Source organism: Lissotriton vulgaris, chromosome 10, assembly GCF_964263255.1.
Source record: "Lissotriton vulgaris chromosome 10, aLisVul1.2, whole genome shotgun sequence".
Lineage (NCBI taxonomy): Eukaryota > Metazoa > Chordata > Amphibia > Caudata > Salamandridae > Lissotriton > Lissotriton vulgaris.
In genome coordinates, this window is record NC_141698.1 from 34,486,298 (window position 1) to 34,509,146 (window position 22,849).

Sequence of the window (22,849 nt, forward strand, 5' to 3'; positions counted from 1 at the left end):
GCGAGATCCGCAAAATTCGCTCATGCTTAGGGCCACGAAGTCTGCAGAGTGTGTATCCATTGGTGTTCTGGGTACCAGTGGCGTCGCATTAGATTGCTGAGTGCTTATGTGTGAAAGAGCGTTCCGTATGGATCGTGCTGGATACCGGTTCCACCTTAGAGCAGTGCGGAGTGAGTGTGTGAGAGTGGGAGTGATAGTGTGTGGACCGCCTGTGATTCACAACACTGACCTGCAGTGCCGCGTTATATGTTGATTTTGTGCTAAAAACACCATATATCTCATATTGGCTTTACCCGCGTGGCTCCGGCCCGCGGTGCTGCTAAAAATTGTTCTTGTTTTATGTACATACATATTGTTGTGACCGGGGGTGTACCATATACCTGTGTGGGACTGTATTATCAGGATTGCCAGGGTGGGCCTGAGGTGGACAGCATGTTACACCGCAAAAGGTTGTTTCCTCGGGGGGGGGGATTAGGAATTGTCCCCACATACATACTGTTGACATCATAATCATACGAGTGGACTTTGTAATGCTTGTAATAATTCCAAATGTTTTTTATGCCCAAAAGTACCCAATGTCGAAGTTATAAAGACTGAATATGTGTGTTTAATACAAACGTTTTTACATACATCCTGTGTGAAGTCTCCATAGTGACTCTCGGTGTATTTATCGTGAGTGACCAGTGTTGCTTTGCTTAACACATTGCTTCTGGAATAAGGCTGACTGCTCAGTACCAAGCTACCCAAGGGGGAGCACAGGTTCTACAGCGGGTGTATTCACCCACCGCTGACGGGAGTGGTAGGATCTGCCTGACTGGGGGCATCCCTTCAGCCAACCAGAAAGGGCTGTAACTAGATACACAGTCACAATCATGTACAAAGAACAAACACTGTGTTTTTAAGAAATGCAGAACTAGGCACACACAACCATGCACAGAGAGCACCAGGTACACCTAAAATGTACATCATGCCTCTGTAAAATGTACATCAGAAGCTGTGCTACATCAAGTAAACACCTCTCCCTTGTGAGTCACAGTAACCTGCAACCCAAGACTCAATCATAGGAATAACAGGCAGGGCAGATGGATCCACCCAACTGCTGTCTGTGCTCTCACTGCCGCGGCCCACGCTGTGCCGGTCGGTGTGAGGGAATCCATCGCTGCTCCGTCTCTGCTGTACTTATGTGTCTGAAGGAAGTTTGAACTACACTGCTTGTAGCCTGTCTGAGCTTTGGAAGGGAAGCTTGCACCAAGGCTGTCCATGTCTTATGCATTACGTGTGTGTGTGGGAAGCTTGCACCAAGGCTGACCATGTCATATCCATTGCATGTGTGTGGGAAGCTTGCAATAAGGTTGTTCATGCCTTATCCCTTGTGTGTGTGTGTGGAAAGCTTGCACCAAGGCTGTCCATGTCTTATGCATTACATGTGTGTGTGGGAAGCTTGCACCAAGGCTGTCCATGTCTTATGCATTACATGTGTATGTGGGAAGCTTGCACCAAGGTTGTCCATGTCTTTTCCTTTAGAGGTGTGTGTCAGAAGCTTGTGCCAATGCTGCTCACTCTTTCATCCATCACATATGTATGTGGGAAGCTTGCACCAATTCTGTACATGTCTTATGCATTACATGTGTATGTGGGAAGCTTGCACCAAGGTTGTCCATGTCTTATGCATTACATGTGTGTGTGGGAAGCTTGCACCAAGGCTGACCATGTCATATCCATTGCATGTGTGTGGGAAGCTTGCAATAAGGTTGTTCATGCCTTATCCCTTGTGCGTGTATGTGGGAAGCTTGCACCAAGGTTGTCCATGTCTTTTCTATTACAGGTGTGTGTCGGTTAGATTGTTACAAATGCTCACTCTTTCATCCATTTCATGTGCATGTGGGAAGCTTGCACCAATGCTGTACATGTCTTATCCATTACGAGTGTGTGTGTATGTGAAGCTTGCACTGAGTCTGTCAATGTCTTATCTATTAACAGTTTGCATGGCTCAAGCACTTCGAATTTAATGGGTTTAATCTTTGGTGATACTGTTTATTAGGTTCTGGGCGTGCAGTAGGGTATCACTTGCTGATCCAAAGCATGTCCAAAACATTGAGAAGTAGCGCTCCCCCCTAGGGAAGGGTCCCCGAGTTGCACTGCAGAATTCCCACTTGGGAAATTATCCAATTATTCAATCTTGGTTAAAAGCCACTGTGACTCCATTGAATTATCTTTTGATGTTATTCTTTCATGAATTCTCTCATTCACGTGTATTCACAATCATCAAATTGTAGCTTTTCAAACATACCTCAATCAACGGGTCAATCAAGCCCGGAATGCAGTGGGATAAGTCAGTGATTTGTCTTATCCATTGATCCATTGATCGACATATATATATGAAAAGCTACAATTTCATCAATGTCAATACGCATAATTCAAGAACGAATAAAATTAAAAGATAACTAAATAGTCACAGTGATTTTTAACCAAGATTTGATAATTAGCTAACTTCCCCAAAGGGAATTCAGCAGTGCAACTAGGGGGCGCTTCCCTGGGGGGGCACTAATCCTCAATGTCTTATCCATGACATATGTGTGTGGGAAGCTCACACCAAGGCTGCCCATGTCTTATCAATTGCATGTTTGTGACAGAACCTTGCACCAAGGTTGTACATGTCTTATCCATTTTCATGTGTGAGAAGCTTGCACCACCCTTCATTCATTACATATGTGTGAGAGAAGCTTGCACTAGTGCTAGTCACGATTCATTCATTACAGATGTGTGAGAGAAGCTTGCACCAGTGCTGCCCATTGTTTTATTCATTACATATGTGTGAGAGAAGCTTGCACCAGCGCTGCCCACACTTCATTCATAACATATGTGCCTGAGAAGCTTACACCAATGCTTCCAACTCTTTATTCAATTACATACAAGTAAAAGAAGTTTACACCAGTGATGCTCATGCTTCATTCATTACATATGTGTGAGAGAAGCTTGAACTAGTGCTGCCTATGCTTTATCTATTACATGTGTGCAGCACCAGTGCTGTCCATGCTTCATTCATTACATACGTTTGAGAGAAGCTTGCACTACTCTTGTTTATGCTGAACCTGCTGACCGAGGGAAGCCTGCACTGCCTCTGCTCATCCTGTACCTTTTGGATGAGAGCCAGGTGTGCATCGTTGATGTGCCCTCCATGTAAGAGGGAACCGCGCATTGTTCCTGCTGTACCTGTTCTGTGCATGAACAAAGTTTGCATTTTCCACACTGTACATGGTATGCATAAGGAAAGCATGCACTGCCTTTACCCTGTCTCTCCTGTGTGAGTCTGAGGGAAGCTTGCACTGCCTTTACCCTGTCTCTTCTGTGTGAGTCTGAGGGAAGCTTGCACTGCCTTTACCCCGTCTCTCCTATATCCTGTCTCTTCTGTGTAGGTCTGAGGGAAGCTTGCACTGCCTTTACCCTGTCTCTTCTGTGTGAGTCTGAGGGAAGCTTGCACTGCCTTTAACCTGTCTCGTCTCTTTGAGTCTGAGGGAAGCTTGCACTGCCTTTACCCTGTCTCTCCTGTGTGAGTCTGAGGGAAGCTTGCACTACCTTTACCCTGTCTCTCCTATGTGAGTCTGAGGAAAGCTTGCACTGGCTATACCCTGTCTCTTCTGTGTGAGTCTGAGGAAAGCTTGCACTGCCTTTACCCTGTCTCGCCTGTATGAGTCTGAGGGAAGCTTGCACTGCCAATACCCTGTCTCTTCTGTGTGAGTCTGAGGGAAGCTTGCACTGCCAATACCCTGTCTCTTCTGTGTGAGTCTGAGGGAAGCTTGCACTGCCAATATCCTGTCTCTTCTGTATGAGTCTGAGGGAAGCTTGCATTGTCGATACTGCACCTGTTTTGTAAATGTAAAGGATGCTTTCATTGCTGCTTCTGTGCATGCTTGGAGACAGGGAAGCATCCATTGTCCATGCTGCAGCTCCTCTGTGTGTCGGAGAAGCTTGCCAAGTCTAGGCTGTGCTCGTTGTGTGTATGAGGGAAGAGAGCTGGGTCCCTGTGGCACCTGGTCTGTGTGTTAGGGAAGCTTGCCGTATTCATGTGGTGCATGTCATGTATAGATGGGAAGCTAGCAATGTCTATGTGGTACCTGGTCCGTGTGTCAGAGAAGCTTGCCGTGTTCATGTGGTGCACGTCGTGTATAGAAAGGGAGATAGCAATGTCTATGTGGTACCTGGTCCGTCTGTCAGAGAAGCTTGCCGTGTTCATGTGGCGCACGTCGTGCATAGAAAGGGAGATAGCAATGTCATGTGGTACCTGGTTCGTATATCAGAGAAGCTTGCCATGTCAATGTGGCGCACGTCGTGTATAGAAAGGGAGATAGCAATGTCTATGTGGTACCTGGTTCGTGTATCAGAGAAGCTTGCCATGTCAATGTGGCGCACGTCGTGTATAGAAAGGGAGATAGCAATGTCTATGTGGTACCTGGTTCGTGTATCAGAGAAGCTTGCCATGTCCATGTGGCGCACATCGTGTATAGTAAGGGAGATAGCAAAATCCAGGTTGCACCTGGCCTGTGTGTCAGGGAAGCTTGCCAGGTCTAGGCTGTGCTTGCTTTGTGTTTGAGGGGGGCTGTTCCTGTTCTGTGCAGGGAATGCTTGCCAAATCAATGCTGTGCAAGTTGCAAGTATGAGGGAAGCTTACCTTATCCAGGTTGTGCCTGGCTGCTGTACCAGCGAAGCTTGTCACTTATAGGCTATGAGCCTATGTCTGCTCTGCATGAGAGGGAAGCTTGCCTTGTCCACACTGTGTTTCCAGTCCTGACAGCCTGGCACTTGAACGACATTCACATGATGCTGCTAATACCAAGAGGAAGGAGGCACTTACTGATAACAGGCAGTTGGTCCCCCGGAGACTGGTACTCATAGTGATGGTGCCACTGAGGGGCAAAGTGCAGGTTCTGGGCCCAGGCATCGTGGGTACCGAAGATGGCGCAGACTGCGAGACAGAGACCAGGGATCCACCGCCGCATGGCCAAGGGGCTGGAGAGAGAAGGACAGCAGACGGGTCAATGAGTGTCCACCAGGCCCTCGCCGACCTCAATGGCGGGCCAGAAAGAGCAGAGAGCAGTGCCAAGGCTTTTCTGCGCACAGTATTACTAAGATTATCCCAAATTCAGTCAACACAAACAATATAGCGTGCTCCCAAGGACAGGGACAGCCACTCTTGTCCCTAAATATGGACCAGAAACCCGATCCTACACACAAAAAGGGGGCAATGCCCTGAGCACAACTCCTCATCTAATCCAAAGAAGTCCAGTCTTCCTTCTTTTCATATGTTGATTTTATTCCTGAAGTGTGATAACATCTTCAGCTTAGATACATGTAACTCTCTTCTGATCCTCTCTAGCCAACACGTGTTTCGTCAGTTAGCGACGCCTCCCCATCTCTGACTTCTTCAGGGCGATTTCAATATCCACCAACAACGTTGCACAGTACATGTACCATATTCCGGGAAAGGCAATAAATAACTTCATAAAAACGATTCCAACGTCTAAAACGTCATGCATGTTGACTACGCCGAATCGCCAGGGTGAAGAGAACGCCCGTTCATCGAGGCAATAGACTACACTCTGTTGAATAATCGGTTCCGGATGAGGAACTTACAGAATTTGACGTTGGAATCGTTTTTATGAAGTTATTTATTGCCTTTCCCGGAATATGGTACATGTACTATGCAACGTTGTTGGTGGATATTGAAATCGCCCTGAAGAAGTCAGAGTGCGGAGGCATCCCTAACTGTCGAAACACGTGTTGGCTAGAGAGGATCAGAAGAGAGTTACAAGTATCTAAGCTGAAGATGTTATCACACTTCAGGAATAAAATCAACATATGAAAAGAAGGAAGACTGGACTTCTTTGGATTATATGAGGAGTTGTGCTCAGGACATTGCCCCCTCTTTGTGTGTAGGTTCAATGGCGTGCCAGTCAACCCCGCATTAGCCCCGGGTACTTCATTAGCGTCTCACTCACTCCCATATCACTGGCTTCATGCACTTCAGTAAAGAGTCACTCACTCCCGCATCACTGGCCTCATGCACTTCACGGAGCCTCACTCACTTCTTTATCACAGGTTTAGTGCACTTCAATGAAGCCTCACTCACTCCCGTATCACTGGTGTCATGCACATCAATGGAGCCTCACTCACTCCCCTATCACTGGCCTCATGCATTTCAGTTGAGCCTCACTCACTCCTGTTTCACTGGTCTCATGCTCTTCAGTGGAGCCTCACTCACTCCTGTATCACTGGTCTCATGCGCTTCAGTGGAGCCTCACTCACTCCCCTATCACTGGCCTCATGCATTTCAGTTGAGCCTCACTCACTCCTGTTTCACTGGTCTCATGCTCTTCAGTGGAGCCTCACTCACTCCCCTATCACTGGCCTCATGCACTTCAGTGGAGCCTCACTCACTCCTGTATCACTGGCCTCCTACACTTCAGTGGAGCCTCACTCACTCCTGTATCACTGGCCTCCTACACTTCAGTTGAGCCTCACTCACTCCTGTTTCACTGGTCTCATGCTCTTCAGTGGAGCCTCACTCACTCCTGTATCACTGATGTCATGCACATCAATGGAGCATCACTCACTCCTGTATCACTGGCCTCCTACACTTCAGTTGAGCCTCACTCACTCCTGTTTCACTGGTCTCATGCTCTTCAGTGGAGCCTCACTCACTCCTGTATCACTGATGTCATGCACATCAATGGAGCATCACTCACTCCGTATCACTGGCCTCATGCACTTCAGTGGAGTGTCACTCACTCCCATATCACTGGCCTCATGCACTTCAGTGGAGTGTCACTCACTCCCGTACCACTGGCCTCATGCACTTCAGTGGAGTGTCACTCACTCCCGTATCACTGGCCTCATACACTTCAGTGGAGCCTCACTCACTCCTGTATCACTGGTCCATGCACTTCAGTGGAGTGTCACTCACTCCTGTATCACTGGTCCATGCACTTCAATGGAGTCTCAATCACTCCTGTATCACTGGTCCATGCACTTCAATGGAGCCTCTCTTAATCCTGTATCACTGGTCCATGCACTTCAATGGAGCCTCACTCACTCCTGTATCACTGGTCCATGCACTTCAATGAAGCCTCACTCACTCCCGTATCACTGGTCCATGCACTTCAATGGAGACTCACTCACTCCTGTATCACTGGTCCATGTACTTCAATGGAGCCTCACTCACTCCTGTATCACTGGTCCATGCACTTCAATGAAGCCTCACTCACTCCCGTATCACTGGTCCATGCACTTCAACGGAGACTCACTCACTCCTGTATCACTGGTCCATGCACTTCAATGGAGCCTCACTCACTCCTGTATCACTGGTCCATGCACTTCAATGAAGCCTCACTCACTCCCGTATCACTGGTCCATGCACTTCAATGGAGACTCACTCACTCCTGTATCACTGGTCCATGCACTTCAATGGAGCCTCACTCACTCCTGTATCACTGGTCCATGCACTTCAATGAAGCCTCACTCACTCCTGTATCACTGGTCCATGCACTTCAATGAAGCCTCACTCACTCCCGTATCACTGGTCCATGCACTTCAATGGAGACTCACTCACTCCTGTATCACTGGTCCATGCACTTCAATGGAGTCTCAATCACTCCTGTATCACTGGTCCATGCACTTCAATGGAGCCTCACTCACTCCTGTATCACTGGTCCATGCACTTCAATGAAGCCTCACTCACTCCCGTATCACTGGTCCATGCACTTCAATGGAGACTCACTCACTCCTGTATCACTGGTCCATGCACTTCAATGAAGCCTCACTCACTCCCGTATCACTGATGTCATGCACATCAATGGAGCATCACTCACTCCGTATCACTGGCCTCATGCACTTCAGTGGAGTGTCACTCACTCCCATATCACTGGCCTCATGCACTTCAGTGGAGTGTCACTCACTCCCGTACCACTGGCCTCATGCACTTCAGTGGAGTGTCACTCACTCCCGTATCACTGGCCTCATACACTTCAGTGGAGCCTCACTCACTCCTGTATCACTGGTCCATGCACTTCAGTGGAGTGTCACTCACTCCTGTATCACTGGTCCATGCACTTCAATGGAGTCTCAATCACTCCTGTATCACTGGTCCATGCACTTCAATGGAGCCTCTCTTAATCCTGTATCACTGGTCCATGCACTTCAATGGAGCCTCACTCACTCCTGTATCACTGGTCCATGCACTTCAATGAAGCCTCACTCACTCCCCTATCACTGGTCCATGCACTTCAATGGAGACTCACTCACTCCTGTATCACTGGTCCATGCACTTCAATGGAGCCTCACTCACTCCTGTATCACTGGTCCATGCACTTCAATGAAGCCTCACTCACTCCCGTATCACTGGTCCATGCACTTCAATGGAGACTCACTCACTCCTGTATCACTGGTCCATGCACTTCAATGGAGCCTCACTCACTCCTGTATCACTGGTCCATGCACTTCAATGAAGCCTCACTCACTCCCGTATCACTGGTCCATGCACTTCAATGGAGACTCACTCACTCCTGTATCACTGGTCCATGCACTTCAATGGAGCCTCACTCACTCCTGTATCACTGGTCCATGCACTTCAATGAAGCCTCACTCACTCCTGTATCACTGGTCCATGCACTTCAATGGAGACTCACTCACTCCTGTATCACTGGTCCATGCACTTCAATGGAGCCTCACTCACTCCTGTATCACTGGTCCATGCACTTCAATGAAGCCTCACTCACTCCTGTATCACTGGTCCATGCACTTCAATGAAGCCTCACTCACTCCCGTATCACTGGTCCATGCACTTCAATGGAGACTCACTCACTCCTGTATCACTGGTCCATGCACTTCAATGGAGTCTCAATCACTCCTGTATCACTGGTCCATGCACTTCAATGGAGCCTCACTCACTCCTGTATCACTGGTCCATGCACTTCAATGAAGCCTCACTCACTCCCGTATCACTGGTCCATGCACTTCAATGGAGACTCACTCACTCCTGTATCACTGGTCCATGCACTTCAGTGGAGTCTCACTCACTGCCTTTCACAGGCCCGATGCACTTCAATGGAGCTTTGTTCACCACTTTTCACTGGCGCTGTGCACTTCAATTCAGTCTCATTCACTGCATGTTATTATCCTCAAGCACTTAACGGGGACCCTGCTGCTCCAGTATTACTCGCCTCAATGGCTTGAGGAAGCCCTCCCTCATTGCCACAGAATTCACATAGTAAACTTAAGTGGAGTCTCACACCTTCACTCACTCACACTCACTCACTTACTCCCTAACTCACTCACTCCCATTTCACAAATCAGTGGTCTCTGACCCTTCCTCTGACGGTGGAAGAGGTGTGGCGCCGTGGCTAGGGCGACTGACTCCGGAATCTGGGGATCACGGTTCGATCCCCAGGGCCGGCGGCAGATTAGCCCAGCACCATGTGACTCTGGGCAATAGCTTGCTTAATCTTCCCGACGGCCCCAGCGCCTAGAGACCCTTACGGGTGATCGTGCGCTTTGCAAATGTGGATTATCCTTCCTCTGCCACTGGTCTCAGACTCTCAGTAGAGTCTCACTCACTCTCATACCACTGCTGTCATGCACCAAGGCCCTGATAGTTAGGTGGAGGGACATTAGCAGATGTCTTTAAGCATTCCTTTCTCTCTGCCTTTATGAGCTGTTTTTCCAGCCCTGGTTTTCCTGAGTGTGAGAGAACCTAGACTCATTCTCCCAGCTGGGATTTCTGGCTGCAAAAATCACTTGAGGTTTTGGCTGCAGCAGCACCCAACCCCCATCCTACATTTCTTCTTTAATGGGGGAGCATGCTAATGCCCCTCCTGCTAGAGAAAAATGTCCCCTTCTGTCTCTTAATTTCACACCCCCTCTCTCACCACCCACCCCATAAACAGACCTGCATCTACATTTACCATCTACTCAGAGAAGGTGGTACATATATGCTGTAAAACCTTATGGAATGGTGAATTCTGGATGGGTTTGAGACCAAAATTATTGGTCCAACATGGTACTGCCACATTTCATGGGATCAACTCGGTTGCATGGTACTGGGCGATTTCACAGGGCGCTCATGCTAAAATCACATGTGTCATTATCGTGGTCCCAGTACCGTGCAACTCATAATCAGGGTCTAAGGGAACCCTAACCCTCTCCGCTGTCACTCGTCTCATACACTTCAGTGGAGTCTCATTCGCGTCTACATCACTCTCCTCAAACGCTTTAAGGGAGTTGCACACTAGCTCTCCCAGTGCCCTCATACTCCTCATTGGACTGTCATCAAGTTTACATGCTTGAGGAGGGCCCATCACTGGCCTCACACACTTCAATACAGTGTCACTCCCATATCAAAGACTCGTACTCTTCAATGGGGCATCACTCACTCCTATATCAAAGTATCATACTTTTTAATGGACTGTCACTCACTCCCACATTAAAACCCTCTCACAATTCTATGGCATGTTACTCACTCCTCTATCACGAACCTCATACTCTTCAATGCAATGTCACTCACCTCTGTATCACAAGCCTCTTACACTTCTTTCTAGTGTCACTCACTCCCATATCAAAGCCTCATATTCCTCTATGGAGTGTCACTCACTCCCATCTCAAATATGCGTACTCTTCAATGGTGTGTTACTCACTCCCATATCAAAGCCTCATACTCTTTCATGGAGTGTCACTCACTCCCACAACACAAGCCTCTTACACTTCTATGAGGTGCCACTCACTCCTGTATTACAAGCCTCATACACTTCAATGGTATGTTACTCACTCCTTTACCACAAGCCTCTTATACTTCTATGGAGTGTCACTCACTCCTCTATCAAAGTGTCATACTCTTCAATGGAGTGTCACTCACTCTCACATAGCAAGCCTCTTACACCTCTATGGAGTGTCACTCACTCCTCTATCAAAGTGTCATACTCTTCAATGGAGTGTCCCTCACTACTGTATCACAAGCCTCATACACTTCAGTTGAGGCTCACTGGCCTCATACATTTCAATGAACTGTCACTTACTCTCATACCAGAAGCCTCACATGCTTCCATGGAACATCCCTCACTCCCATATCACAAGTATCATACACTACAGCAGAGTGTCACTCACTCCCATTTCAAGAGCCCATCATTTCCAGACATCACCTTTTCCATTGAAATGGCCACAAAATGTGCAGTGGATCGCATTTTTCTGATAAAACTGCGTAGTGCACACACTATCAAGTGTGGAAATCGGCTATCAGCAAATATTTACCCTTTACACATCACCAAATAAAGTGTCTTGATTTGTTTTGATCCTATTAAAACTGTTTCCATCACACTTCAGAATGTTATCAAATGTGCCTCGTTAGTGCCTTCCTAATTGCTGATATGTTACACTGGTATTTTACGGGAATTTAACTGCTGTGTGTTAGGAAACAACTGACACCCTACATCCTTTCCTCTCTCAGTCCCTGTACCCAGCAACATTGTCACATGGGTCACTTTAGAAAACCCTCTCACTTTGCAGTCAGAGAAAGAAAAGTGAACACCAATCTCCATGTTAAAGGAACAAGCAGCAATTTATCTGACGGCGCACCCTGGCACCTGACTGGCCTCTGTCTGTGAAAGCACAGCAAACGTGACAAGATAAAAATGAAAATGAAAGGCATCTTTAGTGCTCATTCACCTTCTGGACTCCAGCATGCTTCCAGTGCCTTTCAGAGAGTGTCACTCACTCCATATCACGATCCTCATACACTACAGTAGAGTGTCAGTCACTCCCTTTTTATGCTCCTCATATACTTCAACGGAGTGTCACTCACTCCCATATCACGAGCGTCAAACATTTCACTGGAGTGTCACTCACTCCTGTACCATGAGCCTCATACAGATCAGTGGAGTGTCACTCCCTTATTACAACCCTCATACACTTCAATTGAGTCTCAGTCACTGGCCCCATAGTCTTCAGTGGAGTGTCATTCGCTCCCATATCACAGGCCTCATACACTAGAGATTGTCACTCCCATATCACGATCCACATATACTTCAATCGAGTCACACTCTTTGGGTTCATACACTTCAGTGGAGTGTGTCACCTACTCCCATATCACAGCCCTCATACATTTCAGTGGAGTATCACTCACTCTCAAATCACGAGCCCCATACATTTTAGTGGCGTGACACTCACTGCCATATAACAAACCGCATACACTTTGATGGAGTCTCACATTTGTATATGCTGCAGTGGTCTCTAGCACTGGCCTCATACTCTTCAGTAGGCTGTCACTCACTAGCTTCATACACTTCAGTAACCTCTTACTCACTGGCCTCATACACTTCATTAGTGTCTCACTCACTGGCCTCATACACTTCAGTAGTGTCTCCCTCTCTGGCCTCATACATTTCATTAGCGTCTCACTCACTGGCCTCATACACTTCATTAGTGTCTCACTCACTGGCCTCATACACTTCAGTAGTGTCTCCCTCACTGGCCTCATACACTTCATTAGCCTCTCACTCACTGGAATCGTGCACTTCAGTATTGTCTCACTCTCTGGTCTCAAACACTTCAGTAGCGTCTCACTCACTGGCCTCATACACTTCATTAGTGTCTCACTCACTGGCCTCATACATTTCAGTAGGGTAGCACTCACTGGAATCATGCACTTCAGTAGTGTCTCACTCACTGGCCTAGCACTCACTGGCCTCATGCACTTCATTAGTGTCTCACTCTCTGGCCTCAAGCACTTCAGTAGTGTCTCACTCACTGGCCTCATGCACTTCATTAGCCTCTCACTCACTGGAATCATGCACTTCAGTAGTGTCTCACTCTCTGGCCTCAAGCACTTCATTAGTGTCTCACTCACTGGCCTCATACACTTCATTAGTGTCTCACTCACTGGCCTCATACACTTCAGTAGTGTCTCCCTCACTGGCCTCATACACTTCATTAGCCTCTCACTCACTGGAATCATGCACTTCAGTAGTGTCTCACTCTCTGGCCTCAAACACTTCAGTAGCGTCTCACTCACTGGCCTCATACACTTCATTAGTGTCTCACTCTCTGGCCTCAAGCACTTCAGTAGTGTCTCCCTCACTGGCCTCATACACTTCAGTAGTGTCTCACTCACTGGCCTCATACACTTCATTAGTGTCTCACTGTCTGGCCTCATGCACTTCAGTAGTGTCTCACTCACTGGCCTCATACACTTCATTAGTGTCTCACTGTCTGGCCTCATGCACTTCAGTAGTGTCTCACTCACTGGCCTCATACACTTCATTAGTGTCTCACTGTCTGGCCTCATACACTTCAGTAGTGTCTCCCTCACTGGCCTCATACATTTCAGTAGGGTAGCACTCACTGGAATCATGCACTTCATTAGTGTCTCACTCACTGGCCTCATACACTACAGTAGTGTCTCCCTCACTGGCCTCATACATTTCAGTAGGGTAGCACTCACTGGAATCATGCACTTCATTAGTGTCTCACTCACTGGCCTCATACACTTCAGTAGGGTAGCACTCACTGGAATCATGCACTTCAGTAGTGTCTCTCTCTCTGGCCTCATGCACTTCAGTAGTGTCTCCCTCACTGGCCTCATACATTTCAGTAGGGTAGCACTCACTGGAATCATGCACTTCATTAGTGTCTCACTCACTGGCCTCATACACTTCAGTAGTGTCTCCCTCACTGGCCTCATACATTTCAGTAGGGTAGCACTCACTGGAATCATGCACTTCCTTAGTGTCTCACTCACTGGCCTCATACACTTCAGTAGTGTCTCCCTCTCTGGCCACATACATTTCAGTAGGGTAGCACTCACTGGAATCATGCACTTCAGTAGTGTCTCTCTCTCTGGCCTCATGCACTTCAGTAGTGTCTCACTCTCTGGCCTCAAGCACTTCAGTAGTGTCTCACTCACTGGCCTCATACACTTCATTAGCCTCTCACTCACTGGCCTCATACATTTCAGTAGGGTAGCACTCACTGGAATCATGCACTTCAGTAGTGTCTCACTCACTGGCCTAGCACTCACTGGCCTCATGCACTTCATTAGTGTCTCACTCTCTGGCCTCAAGCACTTCAGTAGTGTCTCACTCACTGGCCTCATGCACTTCATTAGCCTCTCACTCACTGGAATCATGCACTTCAGTAGTGTCTCACTCTCTGGCCTCAAGCACTTCATTAGCCTCTCACTCACTGGAATCATGCACTTCAGTAGTGTCTCACTCTCTGGCCTCAAGCACTTCATTAGTGTCTCACTCACTGGCCTCATACACTTCATTAGTGTCTCACTCACTGGCCTCATGCACTTCATTAGCCTCTCACTCACTGGAATCATGCACTTCAGTAGTGTCTCACTCTCTGGCCTCAAGCACTTCATTAGTGTCTCACTCACTGGCCTCATACACTTCATTAGTGTCTCACTCACTGGCCTCATACACTTCAGTAGTGTCTCCCTCACTGGCCTCATACACTTCATTAGCCTCTCACTCACTGGAATCATGCACTTCAGTAGTGTCTCACTCTCTGGCCTCAAACACTTCAGTAGCGTCTCACTCACTGGCCTCATACACTTCATTAGTGTCTCACTCTCTGGCCTCAAGCACTTCAGTAGTGTCTCCCTCACTGGCCTCATACACTTCAGTAGTGTCTCACTCACTGGCCTCATACACTTCATTAGTGTCTCACTGTCTGGCCTCAAGCACTTCAGTAGTGTCTCACTCTCTGGCCTCAAGCACTTCAGTAGTGTCTCCCTCACTGGCCTCATACACTTCAGTAGTGTCTCACTCTCTGGCCTCAAGCACTTCAGTAGTGTCTCCCTCACTGGCCTCATACACTTCAGTAGTGTCTCACTCAGTGGCCTCATACACTTCATTAGTGTCTCACTGTCTGGCCTCATACACTTCATTAGTGTCTCACTGTCTGGCCTCATGCACTTCAGTAGTGTCTCCCTCTCTGGCCTCATACACTTCAGTAGTGTCTCCCTCTCTGGCCTCATACATTTCAGTAGGGTAGCACTCACTGGAACCATGCACTTCATTAGTGTCTCACTCACTGGCCTCATACATTTCAGTAGGGTAGCACTCACTGGAATCATGCACTTCAGTAGTGTCTCTCTCTCTGGCCTCATGCACTTCAGTAGTGTCTCACTCACTGGCCTCATACACTTCAGTAGTGTCTCACTCATGGCCTCATACACTTCATTAGTGTCTCACTCACTGGCCTCATACACTTCATTAGTGTCTTACTCACTGGCCTCATGCACTTCAGTAGTGTCTCACTCTCTGGCCTCAAGCACTTCAGTAGGGTAGCACTCACTGGAATCATGCACTTCATTAGTGTCTCACTCACTGGCCTCATACACTTCAGTAGTGTCTCCCTCTCTGGCCTCATACATTTCAGTAGGGTAGCACTCACTGGAATCATGCACTTCATTAGTGTCTCACTCACTGGCCTCATACATTTCAGTAGGGTAGCACTCACTGGAATCATGCACTTCATTAGTGTCTCACTCCCTGGCATCAAGCACTTCAGTAGTGTCTCACTCACTGGAATCATGCACTTCAGTAGTGTCTCTCTCTCTGGCCTCATGCACTTCAGTAGTGTCTCACTCACTGGCCTCATACACTTCAGTAGTGTCTCACTCATGGCCTCATACACTTCATTAGTGTCTCACTCACTGGCCTCATACACTTCATTAGTGTCTTACTCACTGGCCTCATGCACTTCAGTAGTGTCTCACTCTCTGGCCTCAAGCACTTCAGTAGTGTCTCACTCACTGGCCTCATACACTTCAGTAGTGTCTCCCTCACTGGCCTCATACACTTCATTAGTGTCTCACTCACTGGCCTCATACACTTCAGTAGCGTATCACTCCCTGGTCTCATACACTTCAGTAGCGTCTCACTCAGTGGCCTCATACACTTCAGTAGCACCTCACTCCCTGGCCTCCATTTTAGTAGCGTCTCACTCCCTAGCCTCGTACACCTCAGTGGAGCTGTACACTCGTACAGAGCCACATACATGACACATTAGTGCATTGATCTTCCATACAAACGGCAAGATGTACGACCATGACAATTTGCTACTCGCAAATTGGGTCCGATTGCGAGTCGCAATTTGCGAGTCGCAATTTGCGAGTCGCAAAATGCCATGTACCACAGTGTCTGAGACACTGTTTGCGATTCCCATTGGGGTCGCAAATTGCATGCCTCATGAATATTCATGAGGCACTTGCAATTTTCGACCCTATTGGGAATGGCTGGGCTCCCAGGGATGGTGGCCTGCTGGGCTCAGCAGACCTTCATGTCTGGGACTGCTTTTAAATAAAGCAGTTTTTTTTTTAAATGCAGCCCATTTTCCTTAAAGGAAAACGGATGCATTTAAAAAAAGAAATTGAAACATTTTAGTTTAATTTTTTAAGGGCAGGTAGTACTATATTGTATATTTTCCCTGCATTTGCAAAGGGCCCCTTTCCATTTGCGAGTGCATTACCATCCTCTTGAAGAGGGCGGTATATTGCAAAATTGCGGTCGGAAAACATTCATACATGGGGTAGAGAGTTGCTATTAGGAAGGGTGCCCTAGAAACGCCCCTTCCTAATAGCGAGTCGCAATTCTTATTTAGCGAGTCGCAAATAAATTGCGACTTGCTAAATAGGAATTGTATATGGCCCTATTAGTTTTTGCATGCGCAAATGGCCCGCTAATCTGTTTGCACATGCAATTTAGGGTCGCACATCTGGCCCATAGTTCTGAACACGCACAACTATCAGGGTCATATGGGGCAACATTGATCAAGCCGCAGTGGTGTTGCTGCCAGCTGCAGGTCAACATATAATCCGCTTGTTAGAATGTGAGCACGAATGAGGAAGTCCCAATGACTTTTTGATGTTTTCGGGGTTCCTGGGCTCCCCCCCACCCATCCCCCCTCCCCCGCCCCCCTTCTCCCCGCCTCTCCTACAGGACTCAGTAATTAGAGCGCTGTCTGACCCTTAGAAGGATAGGCGTGTTTACTCAGAGCAGGTGGCAGGCTCAGGTGTCCAGGATCACAGAAAAGTCTGCTGTGAAGGGGGATTTCAAACCTGTAGAAAACTTAAAATACAAACAACAAAATGAAGAACTTTCGGTAGGACCCACTTTAGTGAGTTGGAGAGCAGACCAAGTGAAGGGCACCGAGCTGGCCTGTTCGAATTTTATATGTTCTTGTAAAGTTGAATTATTGAAATTTAATTTATTCTGAGCTTGAAAATGACATCCGATTTTACTTGCCCTGAAGAGCGTTAAACATTTTGAAGTAGGCGAAACCGACCTTCTACAAGTTTGTGTCGCGTTATTTGGCCTATCGGGACTTCAGCAAAGCGCACAGTGAAACCAAACTGCTCTGGTGCGTAGAGCCGCATAAATGATTTAAAACGAGAACGCAGCACGACTTCCTGCCGGGAGAGTGCACTCATTGGGGTCCACTCTGGCGTTATGCTGAATGAAGAGTCTGAGCGAATGTATGACATTACAACGCATACCTTTACAACGCATTTTTTACAATGCAACATCCATTACAACGCATTCCATTTCAACGCATGCCATTACAACGAATATTTAAAAACTACCTTTACAACGCATTCCATTACAACGCATACTACCTTTACAACGCCTACCATTACAAGGCCTACCATTACAAGGCCTACCATTACATTGCATGTATGGTAAGTATTGGATAGTGTAGGGGTAAAAATGACTACTCTTAACTCCAGGGGGTGCAATAGTAGGGTAAGTGTTGGATAGTGGAAGGGTACTATGCGTTGTAATGGTATGCGTTGTAATGGTATGGGTTGTAATGACTGCGTTGTAATGACATGAGTTGTAATTGTATGTGTTGTAGTGTCATGCCTGGTAATGGTTGCGTTGTAATGGCATGCATTGTAAGGGATGTTGCGTTGTAATGACTGCATTGTAATGGTAGTGTGTTGTAAAAGTTGCATTGTAAAGTTTGTTTCCCATCTGAGCACTAGGGTATTCAGTAATTGTGACTGCTGTGTACATCCTCACATAGGCAGATTATGTCTTTCATTTCTATGGACCTGACTTGCTTCTGTCCAGTGGTGGTGGGTCTTGTTTCTGTCCAGTGGTGGTGGTGAGCCACAATTGCTTCAGGGGGTCTCAGAGGCCGCCCCTCTTGTGAGTCATGGGTTTACTCTGGCACACATTGAAGAACAAGCAAACCTGAGATAGGAAGAGCAACAGAAGAGTTCCATCTCCGGCCAATCAGAGTAAACAGGGTTGACTGACAAGGCATTTGGACCAATAAGAAATGAGAGGACTGGGATTTTAAGGATGCCCTAAAGGATGGGTTCAGCAAACTCGTGCGGCACTAGAAACCCCAGAAAACCCTCAAACACAGCTTGGTTCAACGTCATCTCCATTAATAGACCCCCCTAGACTTAATTCTAAGGCTGTCTCGGCCAAGGCCCACTCTAACAAGGTCCACTCCTACCCACAAGTCCAAGAATACCCATGACAAGCCACCAGTTGAAATATCTCCATACATGTTAATGTTAACTGTTATTTATATAGCGCCTAATCACCAACAGGTCTCTTAGTGCTTAGACCACAAGGCAGAGGGTGCCAAGACAACCAAAAGTCTGGAGAAGTTCAGATCTAACCAGGAGTTTAAGGAAGGTATAAAAAAAGATTCTGCAGTATCTAATACTATTTGAATCACTTCTCATCACATTTAGGCACAAAGGCAATTCAACTAAAAGTCAAGTTACTTTCAGACGCAGTCGCATTCTAAAAGGTGAAAAGGCCAGCTATACGACAAAGGAAATACAGGACTAACCAAACATCAGTAGAAGTCCAGGCCTAGCCACGACGCAAAGAGGTTAAATGCTAGCTACATGTCCAAGGAAATCCAGGACTAACCAATGTGAACGGAAGTCAATATCACAGCGGATGGGCGGATCCTCCATCTTGAAAGCTTATAAATCCACCCCAGAGACGCCGATGTGGGGTGCTCATCCACGCGGGCCCATTCGCAGCAGGCAAGAACCATTTTGAACCTCATTTAACTTTAGATGGCGTTACTAAAATCTCAAAATGGTGGAAGTCCCCTGGCCCTTATACAGGACAAATCCAGCATAGATGTATGGGGTCCCAGGTCTCTATATCTTAACACACAAGATGATGGACGGAATGTTGCACATTGGCAAAACATTTACCCCCAGTCACAGATTGGGTTTAATCCATCGTTATTTTGCTCACCAAGCCACCCCAGTTCAGACAAGGTCATATGCAAATCAGTCTTGACCCTGTGCCTCATGGAAACAGTTCAGCCCGAACTGCCAAGCCATGTCTTCCCTGGACCGGAATCAAGCATCCTAGGACTGCTTTCTGCCTATCTGCCTTCATCAGCTAGGATAGCTTGACTCCAGTGGCGTAGTGAGCACGGGACCCACGTCTGGGCATGCCCTTCCCACATAGGGCGAACAGCAAAACACACAAGATAATGGATGGAATGTTGCACAATGGCAAAACATTCACCCCCAGTCCCACGGGACCCCTGTGGGAAGGGTATGCCCAGACGTGGGTCCCGTGCTCACTACGCCACTGGAGTCAAGCTATCCTGGCTGAAGACGGCTGATAGCCAGAAACCGGTCCTAGAATGCTTGATTCCGGTCCAGGAAAGACATGGCTTGGCAGTTCGGGCTGGACTGTTCCCATGAGGCACAGGGTCAAGACTGATTTGCATATGGCCACGTCTGAACTGGGGTGAGTTGGTGAGCAAAATAGCAATGAAATAAACCCATATCTGTGACTGGGGGTGAATGTTTTGCCATTGTGCAACATTCCGCCCATCATCTTGTGTGTTTCCCTATATCTTATAACTGGTTAACCTGCTTGGTCCTCCACCAACACCATCTACATGGAGTGGAGCTGAGATTGCAGCGACATTCAAAAGGGGCTCTCTGGATGATCCTGCAATCTATCACCCAATCAACCTGATTGATTCCATACAGAAGGATCAATGGTAAACATCTAGAGGGTCATTTGGATGATTGGATAAATGCAAACAATATGATTACTCTTTTTCATACTGAGGGAGAAACTGAGCACCTCTGACCAGGTGTTTCCACTTCACGTATTCATGGAAAAATATTTTACCAGGAGCAAGGAATCCCGGTGCATTGGGTTTGTTGTTCTAAAATGCACCTTCGCTAGTGTTCTTAGAAGCAGGTTTTATGGGTTGTTCCGCAAGATACTGACGTTCCACCCAATCAGGAGAGGCCATTGAGTCTAACAATCTCCTACGGTGGGAGCCTGATGGTAATTCCTCTAGTGCCTTCGCAGAGGGTTTCAATTTGTCTAATGCCCCAGAATGTGTCAGGATTACCAAGACAACACTATTATTTACAAATGCTGCTGCTATTATATCCAGGACCCCTAGCGGCTGATTGGGCTTAGGGAGGGTCTCAAAATTCGAGTACTTGGGGTCAGCTCGAGTGGCAAAAAGAAGTGGTGCCGTAAACTCAACAAGGATGCCGCTATCCTTGGCCAAAGAGGGGCATCCTTAAGGCATTCTTTGCTAGACATTGAGGAGTGGCACTTTTCTCGACCCATAACATTTTCAGCGCTAAGGTTGTCTGTGCAGCCACATTCTCAGAGGAACTGTTGGGACACATCAATGGAGAAAAATTGGCTACCATGGACAGCCTGTTCTCAAAATGGCTGTTTGACCCACCAAAATCTACCCCCACACTTCTTCTCTGTATGAATTTGGGATACGTTTCTACCATTTTTTTAATCACTCTAAGATTTTTGGGTTAGAGTCTGCAGTTCTCCGGCTCATACAATTTACAGAATATCTTGGATGGACCTTTTTGACGACCCTGGAGGTCTTCATCAGTCCTGGGCGGGTTTCGTACGCAATATATGCCCTTTACCACGATCGTCAACATGCCCACCTAACGATGTTACCACAATCCTCATGCTGATGGATCAATATCATTGGTGGTCTAGGGGTCAGCTGCTGAGAACCAAGGAGCAAACCCAGCTGGTTAATCAATATTTCCTATTGAAAAATGATTGAGCAGCTGAGTTATTTGTCCACTGGAGAGGACATGAAAAGTGGGTGATAAAATCACTCTTCATGAAATCCCGCCCTTGAATGCTACAGGTAGTCGATGTTTCTGGATCTTAGGGAGGCGGGCATAGAAACCGTCATCTGTGCTTCTTGTGAGCGCAAGACTAAAGTTGTTCCTTGCTTTTTCTTACTTTGCCTGGCTTATTAGGGTTATTGCAAGAAATGGCGCGTCCTCCTCTTTAGGATTGGGAAGGCAGGATTAGTGGATTTTAGAAGAGCTCCGAAATATCTGAAATCTTCTCCTTTTTCTGCTTGTTTTATATGCACTTTCCAAAAATTTGAACCCTTCCTAGAAAAGGTGCAATAAATGGATGGCATGTCTCTTGGTGGTAAAGCAGATGCTAGCTTATAGGCCCAGGACATCAATTGTATTAATTGAATTGCAGAAAATATTGCTAGCGAAAGACTGTGGTCTTATATTTCTCCTTTCCTGGGTCTTGTTTCAACCATGTACATTTATTTTGTGATATCTCCAAGTAAATCTATGTTATTGTGATAACTCTCGGATAACCCAGTGAGTGGGTTAAGATAATTCAATCAACTATTAGATTTAGTGCAATGGAACACTGCATGCTGACTGGTGGCGCCTCCACTCGGCATCTTCGTGTACATTGGTCTTCGGTATGAAGGCCATTGACGCAATTTTTATCCTATTGGTTAAGATTACAGTTCGTGTTATTGAACACTGCACATTGATTGGTGTACACACTGCATCTTCGTGTACATTGGTCTTCTGTGTGACGGCCATTGATGTAGGTTTTATGTTATTGGTTAAGATTACAGTTCGTGTAATTGAACACTGCATCTTGATTGGTGAATGATTTGCATGTTTGTGTACTTTAGTCTTCAGCATTAAGGTCTCTGGATGAAGTGTTGCCTCATTGGCTAAGTTCAGAGTTAGCACAAGTAAATACTGAACGTTGATTGGTGAATACTGTGCATGTTCCTGTATGTTAGTCTTTAGTGTGTTCTGTGAAGCTCCCTGGATTAAGTGTTACATCATTGGCTAAGATCAGAGTTAGCGGCATTTTGATTGGTGTAAGCCTTGCATGTTTGTATACCCTAGTCTTCAGTGTGAAGGTCCCTGTTAAGTGCTACATCATTGGCTAAGAGCAGCGTTATCATCATTTGTCGCTGGGATTCAGTGTGAAGGTCCTGTTAAGTGTTACATCATTGGCTAAGATCAGAGTTAGCGTCATTTTGATTGGTGTAAGCCCTGCATGTTTGTATACCCTAGTCTTCAGTGTGAAGGTCCCTGTTAAGTGCTACATCATTGGCTAAGATCAGCGTTAGCATCATTTGTCGCTGGGATTCAGTGTGAAGGTCCTGTTAAGTGTTACATCATTGGCTAAGATCAGAGTTAGCGTCATTTTGATTGGTGTAAGCCCTGCATGTTTGTATATGCTGAGGTCCATGTTAAGTGCTACATCATTGGCTAAGATCAGCGTTAGCATCATTTGTCCCTGGGATTCAGTGTGAAGGTCCTGCTAAGTGCTACATCATTGGCTAAGATCAGCGTTAGCATCATTTGTCCCTGGGATTCAGTGTGAAGGTCCTGTTAAGTGCTACATCATTGGCTAAGATCAGAGTTAGCGTCATTTTGATTGGTGTAAGCCCTGCATGTTTGTATATGCTGGGGTCCCTGTTAAGTGCTCCATCATTGGCTAGATCAGAGTTAGCGTCA

The 22,849-nt window shown here is 46.9% G+C and overlaps 1 protein-coding gene across 1 annotated transcript in view; it reads right to left on the reverse strand.

The window, feature by feature from the left end:
* LOC147684434 (chemokine-like protein TAFA-1) overlaps positions 1–22,849 on the reverse strand; it is a 249,975-nt gene that overhangs the window by 105,890 nt on the left and 121,236 nt on the right. The window contains exon 2 of the mRNA XM_086942344.1: positions 4,853–5,007. Coding sequence (XP_086798470.1) covers positions 4,853–4,997 — 145 coding nt within the window. The 5' untranslated portion in view covers positions 4,998–5,007. The remainder of the gene's footprint in view (positions 1–4,852; positions 5,008–22,849) is intronic.